The following is a 21,958-nucleotide window of genomic DNA, read 5'->3' on the forward strand; positions in this document are numbered from 1 at the left end:
GTACAACCCACTCTAGTCCAAGTGAAGCAGAACAAACACAATTAGGTTCAAGTTCATTCCGCTGAAAGCTGGAACAGATGCACCAACCACACATTGAAAATGGCTGTGCCTGACACACCCACTGAAAGGCAGGTGGTTGAGACCGCAATATGTTGCAGTGACAATGATGGTTCAACTGCAACACCAAGAAGGGGTTGCACAACCACCATCATGATGTCCCCAAGCTTCCATCTTGAGAACTCACACACATATGTCCCTGCCACCGACCTCCAACTGCTACGGCTGCTTCGCCGAAATGCACTAAGAGCCTGAATACCATGCCTTCAACGCACAGCGAACCACCTTTCTTCAAATCAAAGTAACATTTCTTGTTCCTCTCGCAAGGAGTTGCAGTCTAGTTAAGCAAGCGGATGTTGTGCTCTCCCGACTCTATCTTGATACTTTTATTCAACTTTTTATTATTGAAATAATAAATAAAATTTTATATTAAAAATATTCATGTATGTGATGAAAAAAAGATGAACAATAATCACATATCATTAATAATTAAAAAATCAAATTAAAAAATATATATATATATATATATATATATATATATATATATATATATATATATATAAAGCGAGCTTAGAGGCGAAGCCTTCAAAGTACGGACGCCTCAAAAGCTATCACAGCCATATCGTCCCCGGAATTCTATTGTCTCATGATAATGACCAACGAGCTATCAATCAAATCCCAAAGCGGCCTATTGTGGATTCCATCTAATTTATTGCTCCATCATAAAACATTTCTTCATTTATTACGCTGGAGTGGTCCCTGGGAATTTTTTGGTCAAGTTTTGAAGGAGAATTGGACGCTTATTTGATGTGCTGTAATGCATCTCCGACAGCAATCTAATATACGCACACTTTTGGCTTGAAATTAAAATAATATTCGGTGAGAAAAGAAATATTGGAAGCTCACAAAGACACAAGTTTCTCTGACACAAAGACTTGGCACCGTTCGAGCTGGAATTCCAGAAATGGTCCTGAAGAATCGTTCGTTCATACGAACTTTCAGAGGGTAGGAATGTAATTGTTCGTCTTCTTTTATTGTATAATCTTTTAACGCGCTCAATTAATACCCAGAAAGTTTAGGCTGCCATTCCATTGACGCCTCGCCCCTGATGAAGGCCCCGTTTCCCCACCGCAAACGCAGCTTCCCCTCCTACCTTTTCACCATCTCCTTTGTCATCTTTGTCATCTTCCTCTACGGCGAGGACTTCACATGCATCCTGAGCTCTCCGTTCCTGGGTTCCCAGCACGCGGAGGTTCATCCGAGGCCGCGGCAGCAACAGCTACGGCAGAAGCAAGGTCTGCTAAGAGGTAAGCAGAGAAACGTTTGTGTTCATGGATCAGGGTCGTGGTTGAGGCTGACTCGGAAGCTGCATTAGAGAAGGATGAGGCGGTGGCGTTCGCGGTGGGGAAGACGGCGGAGGGGTGCGACGTCTTCGAGGGGGAGTGGGTGTACGACGAGGTGTCGAGGCCCCAGTACGCCGAGGAGGAGTGCCCCTACATCCAGCCCCAGCTCACGTGCCAGGCGCACGGCCGGCCCGACGCCGGCTACCAGCACTGGAGGTGGCAGCCGCACGGCTGCATTCTCCCCAGGTATATGGCCGGTGCCCGCTCCATCTTTACCATCGACTTCATTGCGAACCATCGGATCTCGTGAAGCAATGCTCTTTCCTTTTCTTTCTTCTGGGTTTTCGTTGATTGATTGAGAATGGGCGGAGAAGGTTTCGTCCGTGGAAATGGTCCATCCTCCTCCCTGAAGATGACAGGGGGTGTGGTGGGTTTTGTAAGGACCGTCGCCGGCTTTCTCGTGGCGTACCTTGCAAGTGTCGCCTTTGGAATGTTGCGGTGTCAACAGATCAAGTAATTCTTTGTGATGTGCAGCTTTAATGCCACGCTGACACTGGAAATGCTCCGAGGCAAGCGGATGCTGTTCGTCGGCGATTCCTTGAACCGCGGCCAGTTCGTGTCGATGGTGTGCCTGCTGCACCGAGTCATCCCAGAGAACGCCAAGTCCATGGAAACCTTCGATTCCCTCACCGTCTTCACCGCTAAGGTACGAGTTTCTCGCCAACATTTCTTGCGATAGCAATCCGCATAACTGAGCCACCTCTCCGGTGATCCTTGTGCTAGGACTACAATGCAACTATCGAATTCTACTGGGCTCCGTTTTTGGTGGAATCCAATTCGGACAATGCCGTCGTTCACAGAATCACTGAGAGGATCGTTCGAGCAGGGTCCATCATGAAGCATGCTCGGTACTGGAAGGGAGCTGACATCGTCGTCTTCAACACCTATCTTTGGTGGATGACGGGCCAAAAGATGAAGATTCTGTAATCTATCACCGAATCCCATCTACCTACAACTGTTTATTGGTGTGTTTGACCCTGTCTGTTCGTCTGCAGGCGAGGGTCCTTCGACGCTGACCCCAAGAACATCACGGAGATGGTGACAGAGGACGCATACAGACTGGCGTTAGGGAGAATGATGAAATGGGTCGAGAAGCACATGGATCCTCACACAGCCAGAGTGTTCTTCGCCACCATGTCACCTTCTCATGAAAGGTCAGCTACTTCGCGATCGTGAGGGCTCACATGCCTCTTGCCATCTTTAATCCCTCATGTTCTTCATCCATCGCTGGATGCCTTGCAGTAGCAAGGAGTGGGGAGGTGACCCTGATGGGAACTGCTACAACGAGACGACACCGATCAAGGATCCGACATACTGGGGAAGCACCAGCAAGAGCATGATGCAGGTCATCGGAGACGTGTTCGGAGCCACTAAAGTGCCAATTACGCTGCTGAACATTACCCAGCTGTCGGAGTACCGCAAAGATGCTCACACACAGATCTACAAGAAGCAGTGGAGCCCGTTGACGCCGGAGCAGCTAGCGAACCCCAGAAGCTACGCAGATTGTAACCACTGGTGCTTGCCTGGCCTTCAGGACACTTGGAACGAGCTATTGTACGCCAAGCTCTTCTTCCCATAGCAGAGAAAAGCTGGGGAAGGCCCCAGCTAAAAGCATAAGCATCACCTGTGTGGCACAGAAATTTATTGTCGTTCGTACACCTTTTCCTTGGGCTTTTCATTCCAAACTACTACAGATTAGGCCTCAGAGAAATGCTTTACCTAGAAACACTTTATCGTCTCCACCCACATTGCAAGGGGGAAGAGTGCAGGGTTCCAGGGAGAAGTCAGAACATCCATGCCGGCAAGTGCTCGTCTCTCTTCAAATTCAGGCTTGCGTTATTAAATCGAGGATTATTAGAAGAAAGATTCGTGTTTGCTTGTATTGGTAGCAAGATTTCAGCAGCAAAATAAGGCAGAAACAAAAACAAACGCTGGTTTCTCAAATTCGCAGGATATTTACCGTAAATGACACCAATTATTGAGCACTAGAAAGACAAAGAGGAAATAATCGACGATTTTTTAGCTGGATTTTGTTAGATTTACCGTCAAATGCTGACTCTGATCTGCGTCGTTAGATGTTATAATAAATATACAATCTTGTGCTTTTTATAGCATGGGCGCAATCAGATTGGATCTGCTCAGAGTCGGTCAAAGGCACGTCTTTGAGTCCATAAAGGATATGACATTGAACACGAGGCTAAACCCAACGAAGGATGTCGAAGTCAAATATGGAAACTTTCGTCGCGTTCTGTGCATAGAGGAGTTACACATTATGATAGGTTTCATCGCTGAAATGCAGTCTTAACTTCTTTCATCATTAATCGAGCAACGAAAACGTCTGCAATTTGATTAAATGGTGTGGCATAGAATACAAAAATGTGTAAGTTATCTGAAATTGTGGTAATCAACTGTTAAATTGCAGCTGTTTCAGTAGTCTTGGTGGAAAAACACAACTAAAACATATGTATACTTGTTGACTTCGAATCCAAATGCTTTCTGCTGACTAAGATTCCAACCATCTACTCACTCGTGTTAACCATTTTGACTTCAATTCGAAGATCATAGTGTGAGAAAAGCTAGACGGGATTGCATGATTGTTTTGATTGAGATGGAATCGATGTGTCTCTCTCACATCATCACCTCCAAGAACATCTACGAGAAGTCTCGTAAATGCCGTGACAAGACTGGGTTTCAACTTGCAGTCCTTCCGCTTCTAATACCGGTCCAACACTAATGGTGAGGAAGAAACCCATCGAATCACGAGAGCTATCAGCTAGCAGCCAGCCTGTGGAGGTCGTCACATGGAGTACAGGCTAGTCACATGGAGGGAGAAGACTGATATCTTAACTGGATACAAGTAGCAAGCATGGAAGATCCTTAAACCATGGCTGCTCAATCACTCGAGTCAGATGGTATGCGTAGATCAGGACAAGAAGCTACCTAGGGAAGACATCCGTAGGCCGTGGACTCTAAAACATCAATCATCCTGCAGCTCTGCAATATAGGCTCACATGCGTAGCCACTGCTGCAATAAGCCCACGACAGAACTCCCCAGATCGAGTCCGTAAACTTTGGTAGAGAGGTCCGATGCACACACTGTTGGCGGAGCCCTCGACGGGACGGGGGCGAGAGGAGAGGAAGGAACAGAAGTAGGTCCTCGAGTTCCAGGGTGGACGAGAGACTCAGTGGAAGACATGACACTCGTGCTGCTCTTGAAATACCAGGGTTGGATCTCTCATACACCGATGATAAACTCAGAATATGAGAACTTCCAAATGAAAATAACTCAATAGGAAGGAACAGAAGTGATCAAATCGTAGCAACTTGCTTGGGGAAGAAAAAAAAGATACGGTGATGAAGACGTGACGGTCTTTTTCCCATTGCAAATACAGTATCATCCTGCATCGAGAGGGGGTTAACGTCGTCGGCAGGACTGCTCTATTAGGATAAAACTACATCTTCCGGCAGAAGAACAAAGAAAGAATATGACTTAATTCACAAGTCAAAGGCTTTTCTACCTCATAGACTAGTGGTTTCGTCTTCGCCTCCCCTATTCCACCACACAACCCACGAGAACCAACTATAACTACACCCCAAAGCAGCCAAGGTTGAAATAGTTCTTTCTTCTCCTGCTTCCTCTTCCTTGAAGTGATTTCTTCGTGACAAAAAGTATAGAAGAATCTGTAAAGCTCAGGAGGGATAGCGCCATGGATGATGTGGAACATGAATTCTGAAAGCTTTTGGTGATTCTATTTGTCTAATGTGCTATCTATCCTGAGTTTAATGGCTTTTTCTTACTCAACTAAGACGAAATCGATAAATGAGTATACTCATAAGACTGGTTGGGCATACGCAATTGATCATTACTAGCAGCTCGGCGAAGTAACCGAATGGTTTGGTTCGTCTCCGTACCCATTGACCAAGCGTGATCTGCGTCCATCGAACTTTGAGATCCGGGCACCCTGCACCTGTGGATTGATCATACCCCGTTTGAATTTTGGTCCAAAGTTTATACTATTGGTTGGTTGCACCGACGCGCAATTTCAAATCCTGGATTTCCAAACCATGGTTGCCACCACAAAGCACGTTCTTTCAGATCCTGACCGTAGATCTATGCCTGAAGGATCACGTTAACTTTGATTCACGATGCTCCTCGAACCACTGTACCGAGGCTCACCGCCTTGCTTCATCTGAAAGGCAAGCGAAGTTGACACCCATAAGGGAAGCGATCTCAAGATTCCTCGAACCCGTTCGCCTCAATTTTCACCCGAGTCTTAGCGATGATGTCCTCTGCCCCTTCTCCTCCTCCTCTCCCCGTCTTCAACCCACCATCCTCCACCGCCGCCCCGGGCGCCCCAGCCCCCGCCGCCGCTGCGTCTTCAGGGGCCCCGGTTGCAACCCCGGCCTTCCGCATCTTCCTCTCCCGCCTTTCCGACTCCATCCACCGCTCCCTCTCCAACCGCCGCCCTTGGTCGGAGCTCGTCGACCGCTCCGCCTTCTCCCGTCCAGATTCCCTCGCGGACGCCGCCTCCCGCCTCCGCAAGAACCTCGCCTACTTCCGCGTCAACTACGCGGCTGTCATCGCAGCCGTCCTCGCCATCTCCCTCATCACCAATCCTTTTTCCCTCCTCGTCCTTCTCTCCCTCGTTGCCGCCTGGTGCCTCCTCCTCCTCTTCCGCCCCTCCGATCAGCCGCTCGTCATCATGGGCCGCACCTTCTCCGACCGCGAGACTCTCGCCTGCCTTGTCCTCATGACTGTCTTCGTTATCTTCCTCACCTCCGTCGGGTCGCTTCTGATCTCAGCCTTGGTCGCCGGTGCGGCCGTCGTCGGTGTACATGGGGCTTTCCACGTCCCGGACGATCTATTCCTCGATGAACAGGAGACAGGCGCCGCTGGAGGGCTCTTATCCTTTCTTGGCGGAGCCACGGCCGGCCCCGCCGTTGTCGGTGCTGCCCATGTGTGATACGCCGATTCGAAGCTCTTGGTTGCGTTGAGGTTCTTTTTATTGCGTTCTTTTTCTGTTCGTAGGATTTATAAAAAAAAAGAATATTTCATCGATCTGTTCTAGGGTTTCTTCGAGCTATTACTTTTGGTCTATATACATACATCAGACTATAAGTTGTTAATTTCTTTGGTTATGATTGCTTACAGTACTTTGTACCATCGTTCTTTGATAGTTCATCTGTTGCTTGTTACATATGTAACCCATATGATTTGGATCTTACGATAAGATTCGGATCTTCTTTTTTCATCTTAACATTCTCCTTTTTGGGTATGAGATATCTCTGGCTACAATGTTTATCGTGGCCTGTGGAAATGCTAATTGATAGCTAGATCTGATATCCATTTCTATCTCCGATAAGTAGATTTATTCAACTTCAGATGCAGATTTGAAATTGTAGTTGGAAAATAAGATCTAGAGTTGACTAATGAAGTCCTATCTGTTATATGTATTACTAAACTCACAAGCAGAAGCTGCGATTCAAGTCTCCAGCTATTCCTTTTCTTAGGAATTAGTAAGTTTCCTAGCTTGTAAGCTGGGAGAACTCTTCGATTTGATGTAAGAATATCGTATCTCTATTACATATTTGTTAGTCAAGTTAGCAAACTAAATTTTCCATTGATTGATGAATTCTTTGATTAGGCTTTTTTTTGGGAAGAAATTGGATCTCAACCTGTCCTAGATATATCGTCTTTGATTTCAGATATAGGTTAGGGAATCAAAATGAATTCTAACTTTTGTAACCATTGACATAATAGTTGGAAGTTAAGAAGATGTGATTACAGTAGATCTTCTTTATGTTATAGTTCAAAACTGATGGAGTAGGCTTTTGATTTCAGATATAGGTTAGGGAATCAAAATAATTTATAACTTTTGTAAACATTTAAAGAATAGTTGGAAGTCAAGAGGATGTGATTACAATAGACCGTCTTTATGTTGTTATAGGTCAAAACTGATGGGGGTGGGTTTCCCAGTTTAATATGATGCATGTAGGCTTATTCCCCGTGAAAGTCTTATACAACATTATACTGAGAGTAAATCTCTGCCATCTGCTGTCTATGTTTGATTAGACAGTAAAAGCTGTGGATTTGGCATATTCTTAGAGTGATGTTGTGTTTCTGAGACACAACAGAGTGTCATACAAAGTTTTCTTGTGAGGTACTGGATCTTCTAGGGGCATTTGTTTGGTTCACTGATCACATATGTGATCATAACGATTTATGCTAATAGATTGTGCCTTTTTGTGATCATAATGGTATGTGCTAATAGGTTTCGGCTTTGTTCTCTACCTGGAGTCAACATCTCAACCATTCAACTTTTTCCAGTGACCTATGTATGGCTTTGTGCACATGCTTGCCATTTTGGAGTTCCTGAAACAGGATTTCTATTTTTTTTATGCAACTCAAACATGATTATTACTGTGTACATGCATCTACATAACCAGAAATACCTATTCGTCAATGCTAACTGCGTCACGACAATCATAACATACGGTTGAAAGACAACTCAATGGCTTGGATTGAATGATCTTTTATGTTGTTTCTTCTCTTCTCTTCTCTTCGTCCTACAGGTCCTCTCTTTTCTGCTAGATATTTGCGTGAAAAATTAGTCCAGAATGAGCCATTATTTCCAGTATGTCCTGGCTATGCTTCATTCGTTGTCATTGATCTCTATCAGGTGAAAGCACACACGTTATGTGATTTCAACATTATGTAATTTGAACAGTATCTGTAGGTCATGCTGTCACTGCATAATAAACTTTTGTTTTCTTTCTCTTCAAAATTGAGCATTGATATATAAATAACAAAGAATAGGTTCACGAATGAAAATGTTGTGGGGGTAAAAACTTGTGTTGGGTTGGGAAAACGACGGAAGGAATTTATGTTTTTGTCATGTGAAAAGGTTGTCGCACTTAATCTGTGGCCGCGCTTTGTACTGTTTCTGATTTCCTAGTATACACCATCTTTTAAAAGATTATCTGCTTTTCTCTCTTCACCGCACGTGCTGTGTGCAGAAACTGTGGTTTGGTTGAATCTCCTGCTAAGAAGAATCATCAGCACGTCCTGCAGTTTGCTGCTGCCGCCATGTGTGATCGGGTTCCCAAGAGTGCTGCAGAGACTAACAAGTGTGGATGCAAGTTGCACATGATTCCAACAGGAAATGAAGAGTTCAGTGAAATGATGAATTGTAAAATGGTGCAAGTCCCATTAGGGAAGATAGCATTCATGGGCTCGAAAACAGACCAAAATACCGTGCACTTCAATTCTCCTCTTTGGGTTATCACACCATTACTCATCCAGCATTATAATCACTGCACAAAATGGTTGATATAGCAAGCTAAAAAAGAAATAAAGAACAGTTAATTGCATGGAAAATTAAAAGTATGCAATATTATCAGCGTGGTCGCTTCAATGCAAGCTAACTTCCGCATAAAACTTAACTAGAAAGCCTTCATACGTGATTATTTGAAATTTTAAATAGAGTACGTTTTTATGGATAATCAAAATATTTAACACGACGTTGACGGAGGAAAATAAAAATCTTCGATAAAAAACCTTTAAAGTGTATACATTATCCGATGATGTGTATGAGAGCAGGAATGCCCAAAAAGAACCATTGATCGTCATCCACAATACCTTGCGGGGATGATATACATGGATAAGGGTGATAGTCGACGCGGTCGAGAGAGCCCAGCAAACGCGTGTCAACTGGGAAGTCATCGTGTGGATAACTGTTACGCTGAATAGCTGTTACCTTACCTAATAAATATGAGAGTGAATATCTATTGTTCTCTGTATATTTCACTGTAGCGCATCTGTGGTAATTTATGATAACAATCAAGGTCTCTCGAGATCTCCCTCAATAATATTCAAGATCTCCTCAACTATAAGGAAATATCATAAATTTATTGAGAAAAATTTGTCTCTGTTGAGAAAAATTTTTCCTTCTTACATGTATAAATAGGGGTATTGTTTCAAACTCAAGAATATCTTCATATTTTATTTTTAACATGGTATCAGAGTAGTAGCCCTAGTGATCTCAGAGCACTCTATGCTTTCGCACCCTGCCTCGATAGAGGAATTCGTGACTGGTCGGCTGCTAACTCCACCTGTTGTTGTATTTGGCCCGGAGTACGTTGTGCTATGTGAGTACACTGTGTTAGGATCAAGAGTCAGCACTAAGAGAGGAGGTGAATTAGTGCAGTGGAAAGATTACGTCTCGATTAAAATTTCGTTCGATAAAAATCGTTTCCGATGAAAACCTTTTCGTAAAGATCTTAACTTGAAACCCATTTGTAAATGTATTGAAAGTAGTAAGCGATTAAAGAGGTTTGCAGTAAAGATAAATTGCACAAAGGAAATGCAAACAAGATTTTAGAGTGGTTCGATCAACGTGACTTATATCCACTTTCGGCTTCCTCCTTCGACGAGGTCACCGGCGTCCACTAGAGGCCTTCCTTCAATAGGCGAAGGCCAATCATCTTTTACACCCCTTTTCTCCTTTTCACGGGTTTAGGAGATAACCCTTATAAGCACTCACTTACTCCTTTCTCAAACTAGTCTAACACTTAGAAGAGGGAGAGGCGAATACATAAGATTTTAGCGGTGTTTCTTTTTTTTTTTTAACTCTTTGTGCTTATGTATTTTAACCAGGGATAAGAGGGGTATTTATAGGCTTCAAGTTGATTCAAACTTAGAGCATAAAACTTTTTCATCCCGAGTTCCCTAGGCACGTGCGGTACCACCGCCTAGTGTCAGTCTAACACTAACACTACCTTGGGCGGTACCACCACCCAGGTCTAGCATACCACCGCCTGGGGGGCAGTGCTCGACGGTATCATCACTTGACATAGTCTCGAAGATTGTGTCACGACGGTGAGACTTCTTGGGGTACCGTTTGGGCTTCTTATTGGGCCCAACATAGTTCTTACATAGGTCTAGCTAGCCCCTAATTGGGTTGGCCCAAATCCAATCCCAATTATGTGCTAACTACGAAATCCTAAGACATTTGCTAAGCAAAACAAGTCCCTATGCCTATTCTTTCGACGAACTTCTAGACTTCACGACGATCTTCTTGGCGAGTTCCGACAAGCTTCTATAGCAAGCTCCGAGACTTTTCGGCTAGTTCCTCCAGAACTTCCGACGAACATCTGGACTTTCGACGAACTCTCGAACTCCTAATGTAATCGCGTCCTTGACTCTAGGACTTCATTTTGCTTCATGCCTTGCTATCGTAGTTAATCCTGCACATGTAAAAACACACTTCGATCTATACTATTAATACTAAGCATTAATCAAGTTGCCCGACATGTCATTGGTCCCTCGATGCTTCGTCCGATACTTCGGTGTATTGTCCTCTCTTGCGGCCTATTGCCCAATCGACTAGTTGACTCCGCAACTCCGATATCCTTGGCGCAATATTCGCTCTTCTTGGCCCGATGCTCGAATCCATGGTCTGAAGCCTTTTATCGATACGTCGACCGATCCACTAGCCCGACGTTCAATCTTTTGACATGTTCCTCTGGCCCAATATGATTTTTCCTACTTTAATTGTCTCATCATGATCAAAGCATCCTACGTCACTCAAAATACAGATTAAAACATAAACACATATCAATTGGTTTCATCATCAAAATACAAGATTTAACAATCTCGTCCTTTTTGATGATGACAACCAATCGACAACAGAGTTAACCTTAACTTCCGGAGTTTAAACAAACTCCCACTATCAATATGCCGTATTGATAGAAACTCTCGGATTCAAAAATCCAAGCAAAATGTCATGATCAAATTATGCATGACATCAACATACTTCCCCCCCTTTGTCATCAACAAAAAGGAGAAGATCCACTTTCTAGATGTTTGACATAATAGTTTCAAATCGTTGCATAATAAATCTTGAAGTTCTACCATCATGCAATTTTGATATTATCATAGATATGCAAGGTAGTGAGATAGCAATTTCTACAACATATAAGCTAGTAAATTTTACAACATTTTAGAACATGCGAGCTAGCAGTTTTGAGATGTTCAAGAAACAACACTTGCTTCTTGAAATATACAAGTTGCAAGCTAGCAATTTTTTGCTTCCTTTGCAATGTTTGAGCGAGCAATTTTGCTTCCGTTGCAAAGTGCAGGTTAGCATGTTTTGCATCTTGAGATAGGCAAGATAGCACTTTGGTATGCAAATTTATAGTATGCAAGCTATCAAATTTTACACATAAAAAGTTAGTAAAATTTTACATCTTTTGAGATGTGCAAGATGGACTATTTTGCCTCTTTTTGAAATGTGTAACTTGACAAACATTGCTTCTCTTGAGATTTGCAAGATAGCACTTCTTGCTTTCTTTTTGAGATTAGCAAGCTAGCAAGTTTGCCTCTTTTCGAATTATGCAAACTAACAAATTTGCTTTCTAGCAAGTTTTGCTCCCCCTTTGTCATTGTCAAAAAGAAGGGAAGACCCTTTACATCAATTTTCAAATTATAACGAAGGTAAGGTAACAAAAATGAAAAATCAAGTCATGAATATCAAAACAATTTTTCATCATGAATATTTCATCATTGCATGCATCAAAATAATATCATGAATGTTTCATGCATTCATATCATCACATGAAGAATATAAAAAAGAACTTGGTGATGAGATATACTTCATAAATTCAAAGAATTTTACATAAGAAAATTTAAGTCATAAACCTTAAGAGATGTTATGAGAGAACACGTAAATGATCTTGATTCATGTATAATATCTCTTAATTCATTATGAATCATAAAAATTATAATTCCAAAAAATCAAGAGAAATCGTGATTCATTTTAACAAATCTCCTCTTAAATAAATAACGTAAAGAATTATTAGGAGATCATGAAAAATCTTGATTCATATAAAAGATTTCATGAGAGATTATGATTTCGATAAAACTCATTCAAATTCATCAAATCATTTTCATAGTCCAAGAGATTCACAAAAGCATAATATATATGGTTTCATTAATCTTTTATCAAAAAATCAATAAGATAGAGATGTTTCATCTTAAGTTATTGGTTTCATACAAGTATACGTTTATCTTTTTATTGCAAATAAAAACATGCATCAACTTTTAGGATCGAAAAGTGAATTTCGTCATAAAAACCATCAAGACCAATAAATCACAAAAATCATGTATAACTTTAAAATCTCATGCATAAAGTCATCAATCATGGTATCAAAATATTTAATATTTTCATTACATCATTATGCATTACTTCAAATCAAACATGATTTCATTTAATCAAAATCGAGAAATAACATTGGAAATCAACATGATACACATTATTACTTCTTAAAAAAATATTTATAGGATCATAATTAGATTTAAATCTAACATTTTATTCCATTAACATAAAACATATAATTTCATTATCATTTTCAAAATTACTAGCATGATCATAATTTTTACATTTTCATTTTTAAACATGCAATTTTCAAGAAAAAATAATTCTAAACTAAATTAAAATAATGTATCATGAAAAGCATCATGTAATTTCGAAGTAAATTAATGGGGTTTCGATTACCTCATCGTCAAAAGTTGTTAAGGCATAGTTTGCCGCCTCGCCTTTCTTGAGTTTCTCCTTGTCTTCGGAGGAGCTTGATTCATCCCAATTTTTGTTCTTCTTGCGTTCAAAGCAAGTAGTTACGTTCTTTTTGTTCTTTAATTTTTATTTTATGAACTTTTTAAATTTCTTAGTGAGTTCAAGTTCACCACCACTTGAGCTTATGCTCGAGTGGTCTTCAAATGTTTTAAGTTTGAAATCTTTCCTATTCTTTGGAAGGTGGTTCTTGAGTTCTTCCCTGCATTATACGTCATTTCATAGGTCATCAAAGATTCTATTAGTTTTTCGATCAAAAAAGTATTTAAAATTTTTGATTCTTGAATAGTGATTACTTTTGAATCCCAAGTTTTAGAAAGTGAGCACAAAATTTTATTAACGAGTTCAAAATTCGAAAAGCTACCAAGTGCTTTTAGACTATTGACGACATCCGTAAAACTGGTGTACATATCTCCAATAGTCTCTCTTGGTTCCATACAAAACATCTCAAAATCGTGCATCAAAAGGTTAATCTTAGAATCTTTAACTCTATTTGTGCCTTCGTGTGTGATTTCGAGAATATGCCAAATATCGAAGGTCGTTTCGCACAAAGAAACCCGATTAAATTTATTTTTATCTAAAGCACAAAATAGAGTATTCATAGCTCTAGCATTTAAAGAAAACGTCTTCTTCTCCAAATCATTCCAATCTTTCATTGGAAGAGAAGACATTTTAAAACCGGATTCGACAATGTTCCATAAGTTCAAATCCAAAGAAAGCAAGAAAACTCTCATTCGAGTTTTCCAATAAGTATAGTTCATCCTATTGAAAAAGGGAGGACGAATGAGAGAGTGACCCTCTTGAAAGCTGAAATATTTGGGTTTAAACCAACTAAGAAATCACGAGGCTCTGATACCAATTGTTAGGATCAAGAGTCATTACTAAGAGGGGGGGTGAATTAGTGCAGCGGAAAGATTAAATCTCAATTAAAATTTCATTCGATAAAAATCATTTCCAACGAAAACCTTTTCGTAAAGATCTTAACTTAAACCCGTTTATAAATGTATTGAAAGCAGTAAGCGAGTAAAGAGGTTTGCAGTAAAGATAAATTGCATAAAGGAAATGCAAACAAGATTTTAGAGTGGTTCGGTCAACGTGACCTACATCCACTTTCGGCTTCCTCCTCTAACGAGGTCACCGGCGTCCACTAGAGGCCTTCCTTCAATAGGCGAAGGCCAATCACCTTTTACACACCTCTTCTCCTTTTCACGGGTTTAGAAGATAACCCTTACAAGTACTCACTTACTCCTCTCTCAAACTAGTCTAACAACCCTTACAAGTACTCACTTACTCCTCTCTCAAACTAGTCTAACAATTAGAAGAGGGAGAGGAGATTGCACAAGATTTTAGCAGCATTTCTTTCTAAACTCTTTGTGCTTGTGTATTTTAACTAGGGATGAGAGGGATATTTATAGGCTTTAAGTTGATTCAAAATTGGAGCATAAAACTTTCCCATCCCGGGTTCCCCAGGCACGGGCGGTACCACCGCTTAGTGTCAGTCTGACACTAACATTGCCTTGGGCGGTACCACCGCCTAGGTCTGGCAGTACCACTGCTTGGGGGGTAGTGTTGGGCGATACCACCACCCAGACTGGTGGTACCATCGCCTGGCACCCTGCTAGTGGTTGTACAACCGCCCAGACTGGCGGTACCACCGCTTGACATAGTCTCGAAGACTATGCCATGACGGTGAGACTTCTTAGGGCACTATTTGTGCTTCTTATTGGGCCCAACACAATTCTTACATAGGCCTAGCTGGCCCCTAATTGGATTGGACCAAATCCAAGCCCAATTACGTGCTAACTATGAAATCCTAAGTCATTTGCTAAGCAAAACAAGTCCCTATATCTATTCTTCCGATGAGCTTCTAACGAACTTCCGGTGAACTCCTGGACTTCACGACGATCTTCTTGGCGAGTTCCAACGAGCTTCTCTGGCAATCTCCGAGACTTCTCGGCTGGTTCCTCCAGAACTTCAGACGAACGTCCGGACTTCCGACGAACTCTCGAACTCCCAACGTAATCGCGTCCTTGACTCCGGGACTTCATTTTGCTTCATGCCTTGCTATCGTAGTTAATCCTGCATATGTAAAAATACACTTCGATCGAGACAATTAATACTAAGCATTAATCAAGTTGTCCGGCATGTCATTGGTCCCTCGACGCTTCGTCCGATTCTTCAGCGCATCATCCTCTCTTGCGGCCTATTGCCCAATTGGCCAGTTGACTTTGCAACTCTGATATCCTTGGTGCAATATCTGCTCTTCTTGGCCCGATGCCCGAATCCATGGCCCATAGCCTTCTATCGATACGTCGATCAATCCACCGGCCCAACATCCAATCTTCTAACATGTTCCTCCAGCCCAACATGATTTTTTTTGCTTTAATTGTCTCATCCTGATCGAAGCATCCTGTGTCACTCAAAACACAGATTAAAACATAAACACATATCAATTGGTTTCATCATCAAAATATGAGATTCAACACATTGTGCTCTATTCTCGCCTCAACACCACGGTGGCCAAGTACTCCCCCACTGTCGGCGCATCCTTCTTCAAGGAGAACCTTGGTAACGGTAGTGCGCTCGGGGAGGGCGAGTTCAAGAAGCTCGCCCCTACGTACACCTGCATCGCTACTTCTCCATCCCTGTGTACACTACGCTATCGCCTCTCTCCGCTTCCACATCTCGTTGCCTTTCCTGCCCATTGCCCACCGCCTCTAGCACTGTGCTCTATTCTCACCATCCTTCCGGAGCTACTCCGTTTGAAGCTCCTGGAGGTGCTCGACCTCAGCAGCCCCCGCCCCTCTCCCCTTCTCTGAAGATGACACTAGCTTTGTGTTCTTGATCACAACCATTGCTTGCTGGAAAGGGCAGGGCCTGTAACACTGTGCTTACCGGTGCTGCTTCTCCTCCTCAAATGCATCTTAACGCTGTTGATCTCCCACATTGCTCATTGATCTACAGTGCAACAAATCTAGTCAATCCGACAATGTCAACTTGCTACCTTAGAGTTTAAGAAAAAGGGCATTATGTCACTGTGCCCCTTCTCAGTCCTTCAGCAAGCAACTTGAGAAGGACTTGAGAAGGACTAAGAAAAGTGTATCCTTAAGAACTTGAGAAGGACTAAGGTGTTGAATCTCGTATTTTGATGATGAAACTAATTGATAATTATGTTTATGTTTAACTGCATTTTGAGTGATGCAGGTCTACTCGATCAGGATTAGACAGTTAACGCAGGAGGAATTGACGTTGCGCCGGAAGAGATCGCGTTAGGATATTGGATGGCTGAATGCTTCGAACGTCGAGCATCGGGCCAAGGAGAGCGGAATTGCGCCAAGGATATCGGGGTTGTGGAGGTCAACCGCCGATTGGGCAACAAGCCGCAAGAGAGGATGATGCACTGAAGAATCGGACGAAGCGCAAACCAATGACGTGCCAGGCAACAGAATGTCAATTCGCGTTGTAATAATTGTCTAGATCGGAGTAGAGTTTTAGTTTGTGTGTGCAGGAATAACTACGATAACGATGAAGACATAAAGCGAAACAAAGTGCTGGAGTCAAGCACGAAGGATTCATTGGGAGTTCGAGAGTTCGACGGAAGTCCGAAGGTTCGTTGGGAATGCTGCCGGAACTAGCCGAGAATGAGTAGGGAGCTTGCCGAAGGGTTTTTCGGAAGCTCGCCGAAAGGTTCGTTGGAAGTTCACGGAGCTCACCGAGAAATATCGGAGCTTACCAAAGAAGCTCATTGGAACTCGCCAAGATCAAATCGTGAAGTCTAGGAGCTTGCCGGGAGTCTGCAGAATGGTTTCCGAGAGTTTATCGGAAGACCGTCGGAAGTTCGCCGGAAGCTCGCCGGAAGAAGTCTTGACTTACGGACTTTGTAATAGCTTAGAAAATGTCTTTAAATTCATAGTTAGCACGTTAATTAGGGTTAGGATTAGGTGTTAATCCTATAACCCAAGTAGGGGCCAATTGGGCCCAAGTTCGAACTAGTTTGGGGCAAGATTGAAGCCCAACTAGTGGGCTGAAAACACTGTAGGCGGTGGCAACGCCTGGGCTGGGCGGTGGCACCGCCCAGTGCCCGAGAGCTGGGCGGTAGCACCGCTTGGGCTGGACGGTGGCACAGCCCAGCACTGTCAGCGCCTGACACGGACAAGCGGTGGCACTGCCCAGCACCCGAGAAGTCGGGCGGTGGCACCGCCAGTGCAATGGTCGACAGGCGGTGGCACCGCCAGCCTTGGGAACTCAAGGGAATTCAAATTTGAATCCTCTTGGGGTCTATAAATACCCTCCAATTCTCAGTAGAGAAAATAACCTTTTGAGAAGCTAGAAGTTGAGAAAAGCTTTAGGAAAAGTCTTGTTTTCAATATCTTGAGTGTTCACCTCCTTTCTTTTCATTGAAATCTTTGTAAAAGGGTGAACCACTTGTAAGAGGTTGTAAGAGGGGTGTAAGAAGGAGGTTGATCTTCACCTAGTAAAGGAAGATCATTAGTGGAATCGGAGGAGTGGATGTAGGTCACGATTGACCGAACCACTATAAACTACCGTCTTCTCTGGTTTGCATTTTATTCTTGCCATTTATATACTGCAAACTACTTTACTTAGTCACTACGCTTCCATACGCTTCTAAGTTATTAAGCTTTTCAAGTTCAATTTTTTATCGTACGAAAGATTTTTCGAAAACCGAAGTTTTTATCCGCTGCACTAATTCACCCCCCCCCTCTTAGTGCCGCTCCGATCCTAACAATTGGTATCAGAGCCCGGTATTTCTCATTTCGGATTTACACCCGAGAGAAATGGCTCTTCATGGCTTTCAAGAGGGCTTTTCGGTTGTTCGTCCACCGTTGTTTAACGGATTGGACTACACTTATTGGAAAACTTGAATGAGAGTTTTCTTGATTTCTATGAATTTGGATTTGTGGAATATTGTTGAAAACAGTTTTCAACTTCCCTCTAAATCGATGAATGAATGGTCGGATTTGGAGAAGAAGTATTTTTCTTTAAACGCAAAGGCTATGAATGCCTTATTTTGCGCTTTGGACAAAAATGAGTTCAATCGGGTTTCTTTATGTGAAACGGCTTTTGACATATGGCATACTCTTGAAATCATACACGAAGGCATTTCTAGAGTTAAAGATTCGAAAATCAACATTTTAATGCATGATTTCGAGCTTTTTCAAATGAAGCCAAGCGAAACCATTGTTGACATGTACACCCGTTTCACGGATGTCATCAATGGTTTACAAGCTCTTGGCAAATGTTTCTTGAATTTTGAACTTGTTAGTAAAGTTTTACGATCACTTTCTAAAGCTTGGGAATCAAAAGTAACGACGATACAAGAAACAAAAGATTTAAATAATTTTCCACTTGAAGAACTTATCGGCTCATTAATGACAATAGAAATGGTGCGCAATGCACATGATGAACACAATGAATACTTGAACCACCTTCCAAAGAACAGCAAGGATTTGGAACCTCGGACAAATGAATACCACTTGAGCGATGACTCAAGTGATGAGGACAATGATGAACTTCAACTTCGAACACCAACTCTTAATAAGTTCATTAAACAAAAATCTAAAATAAACAATGAACTTGAATGGAGGAAGAGGCCAAAGAAAAGGAAGGCACCCAAGGATGAATCAAGAACTTCCAAAGGTGAAACGGCGAATTGGGCTTTGACGGGCTTCGACTACAAGGTAAGTAACTCAACTCTCTTGAATTATTTTGAAATTACTTGAAGTTTTTCATGAGTTATTAATTTAGATAGTAGGAATAGGAAATAAAAAAAAATTATATTTCAAAAATTATATCATGTTTTTCTTTTTAGCATCTTTGAAAAAATTAAAAATTTGATCATGAAAAGTATATTGCTAAGTTTTCATACATGTTATGTTTTGAAATGTTGAATGATGTATGCAACATTATGGATGATAGTTATATATAATGCTTAGGATTAATTCATGCATGTGTATTTTGATGATTTTATATCATGCATGAGTTTTTGAAGTGAATATTGATTTGATACTCTCATTTTGGATTAACATGTTTTTGGTTTAATCATTTTTATGACGAATTAAGATGACATTCTCATGACATATTAAAATGACATAGTGCATGTACATCTATGTATGAATTTCTTGATAGTCTTTTGATGATAGATGTGATATCATGATGTTTTATTTTTGATGTGTTTGGTCTTGACGGCGTTATGACGAAACTTATGTTTTGACTTTAAATGATGATACAATGTTTTCACAAAAAGACTTGAACACTCTTACATGAAATCAATTGTATGAAATGGAAATGAATTTTCTATTCTATTGAGAGTAATGAATTTATTTTACCAATCTTATGAATCTTATGAAAATAAACATGATGAATATTTTATAAATGAGTTGTCTTATAAAATTTTGCCTTTACATCTTGAACTTTAATGCTTATATTGATTTGGCATATAAAGACTAAGGCATGCTCATAAGAAGCAAATCACATGAATAGAAATTTATAAAAATGAAATGTAATCCTCTATCTTATTGATTTCTACCTAAGAGACCAATAAAACTATCTATGCCATTTTGAATCTCTTGAAAGAAATGTTGATATTTTGATGATTTGGATGATTTGAATTTGAATGAGTTTTATTCAAAATCATGATCTTGATTCCGTGATATATACAAATTAAGATTTATTATGAATAAAGATTTTTTCATTAATCGATCTCCTAAGATTTTCTTTTGATTATTTATGAGTAGGTTTTTCAAAAAGAAATCATGCCTTTTGGTATTCATATGTTCTAATCTTTCATGATATATACAATTCCTTGTATTCATGAAATGTTTATCGCATCACCCAATTACTTTCTTCTTGATATTCCTTATGTGGTGATTAAAATTATGCATGAAATACTATTGATATTATTTTGATGTATACAAATGAAAAGTTATAATCATGAATGATGGGATGAAATTTGACAAGTTAATATCTTCATGATTTGAAATATTTATAATTTGAAATTATGCATGCAATTGCTTTGTATTGTGATGATATATGCATCATGAATACTTTATTATCATACATGAAAATAGTGATAAATATTTTGAAAATAAATGTTTATATCATATTAGATGATTTTATATTTGTGCATGATGAGTTATAGTGATGATTGAAATAATGATTGAAATGATATGAATGATGATTTGGAATCATGTATATAATGATGAGTTTATATGTTTTGAAAATATATATGATGATTTGGTATTATGCATGCAATAATGATGCACATAATGATGACATATTCATGATAAAATTATTATTTTGATATTCATGACTTGAATCTTCCTTTCTTTTTGCCAATGACAAAGGGAGAGAAAAAGTTGCTAATGTGCTATCTTGAATTGATGTAAAGGGTAAATATCAAAGATAAATTAGCTACCTTGCACAAGTCAAGAAAATGCAAAAATTTGTTTACTTTCTTGCACATCTAAAGAAAAGATACAAATGTAACACTTGCCAAATTGTTTGCTTGCCTCATGCAAAACATGGTCCCTCGCTAGTTTGGTATTTTGCTAAGGAAGCAAAAATAACACTTCTCAAAAGAGAAGAAAGAGCTTACTTTCTTGAACATCTTTAATATGCTAGCTGGCATGATGTACAATTTGCTATCTTGAACATTACAAAGAAATACTATCATACACATTGCAAAGAAAAGCAAATATGCCAACTTGTACATCTTTAAATTTGCTAGCTTGTATGTAGTAAAACTTGCATATCGTAAAAGTTGCTAGCTTATAGAGAAGCAAAGAATTGCTATCTCGAAAGAAGCAAAAAACGCAAAACTTAGAAAACTTGCAATATAATTGCTCTTGCCATGCTTTGTATCAAAAATAGGTTGATATCTTTAAAAGTATCGCATTAAATTTTTTAGTATTGCAATGTATCACATGTATTGCAAATTGAAATTTTTGAGACTATTATCATATCATGTTTAACAATTGATGTCTTTCATGACATGATTTCTTTGTATTTTTGTCTTGTATGTATCATGTGATGATTGAAATATTGATTGATGTAAATTCATAATTTATGTAAAAGTTTAAATCATTGGTTCCTCTCCTTTTTTTCGGCAATGACATAGGAGGAGAAAGATTGCTAGCTCAAGTTAAATGTTGGCTAGCTTGTACTCTTCCCTTCTTTTCGAAAAAAACAAAGGAGAGAAAGCTTTTGCTAGTTAGAACATGCAAAGAAAAGCAAAGTACAATCTTGCATAAGAAGCAAGTGTTGAATTGCCATGATTGAACTTAAGAATCTTGCTATGCTTTTGTGCTTATATGTTGTGATGAAAATCTAGCTTTATGTTGCAAAAACTTGCATATCTTTTAAAATAGCTAGAGCTACTTCTCCTTTTTGTTGATGACATAGGGGGAGAAGTATATTGATGACTTCATGCATTAAATTGAATATTTTATATATTTGCATGATGGTTTAAATGTTTATCAGAACTAGTGATGAATGTTACTTGGATTTGGGATAATCCAAGTGTTCTATCAATGACATATTGATAGGGGGAGTTTGGTTAAACTCCGGGGAGTTAAAGTTAACTCCGTTAGTCATCAATTAGTTGTCATCATCAAAAAGGGGGAGATTGTTGAATCTCATATTTTGATGATGAAACTAATTGATAATTATGTTTATGTTTAACTGTATTTTGAGTGATGCAGGTCTACTCGATCAGGATTAGACAGTTAACGCAGGAGGAATTGACGTTGCGCCGGAAGAGATCGCGTTAGGATATTGGATGGCTGAATGCTTCGAACGTCGGGCATCGGGCCAAGGAGAACGGAATTGTGCTAAGGATATCGGGGTTAC

General features: G+C 40.4%; 2 protein-coding genes across 2 annotated transcripts; both read left to right on the forward strand.

Moving 5' to 3' along the window:
* The first annotated feature begins 1,130 nt into the window (after nt 1-1,130).
* Nucleotides 1,131-3,138, forward strand: LOC135625649 (probable xylan O-acetyltransferase 10). Its single transcript, XM_065130724.1, has 6 exons — nt 1,131-1,364; nt 1,433-1,646; nt 1,935-2,106; nt 2,184-2,383; nt 2,456-2,614; nt 2,703-3,138. The coding sequence occupies exons 1-6, from the start codon at nt 1,166-1,168 to the stop codon at nt 3,037-3,039; spliced, it is 1,281 nt and encodes a 426-aa protein (XP_064986796.1). The 5' UTR covers nt 1,131-1,165; the 3' UTR covers nt 3,040-3,138.
* A 2,525-nt stretch (nt 3,139-5,663) lies between these two features.
* Nucleotides 5,664-8,733, forward strand: LOC135624964 (PRA1 family protein B1-like). The gene is made up of 2 exons (XM_065129124.1): nt 5,664-6,456; nt 8,478-8,733. Exon 1 carries the CDS (start codon nt 5,741-5,743, stop codon nt 6,422-6,424), a length of 684 nt encoding a protein of 227 aa, XP_064985196.1. The 5' UTR covers nt 5,664-5,740; the 3' UTR covers nt 6,425-6,456; nt 8,478-8,733.
* The last annotated feature ends 13,225 nt before the right edge of the window (nt 8,734-21,958 follow it).

This window comes from Musa acuminata, chromosome BXJ2-10 (genome assembly GCF_036884655.1).
Source record: "Musa acuminata AAA Group cultivar baxijiao chromosome BXJ2-10, Cavendish_Baxijiao_AAA, whole genome shotgun sequence".
NCBI classification, from domain to species: domain Eukaryota; kingdom Viridiplantae; phylum Streptophyta; class Magnoliopsida; order Zingiberales; family Musaceae; genus Musa; species Musa acuminata.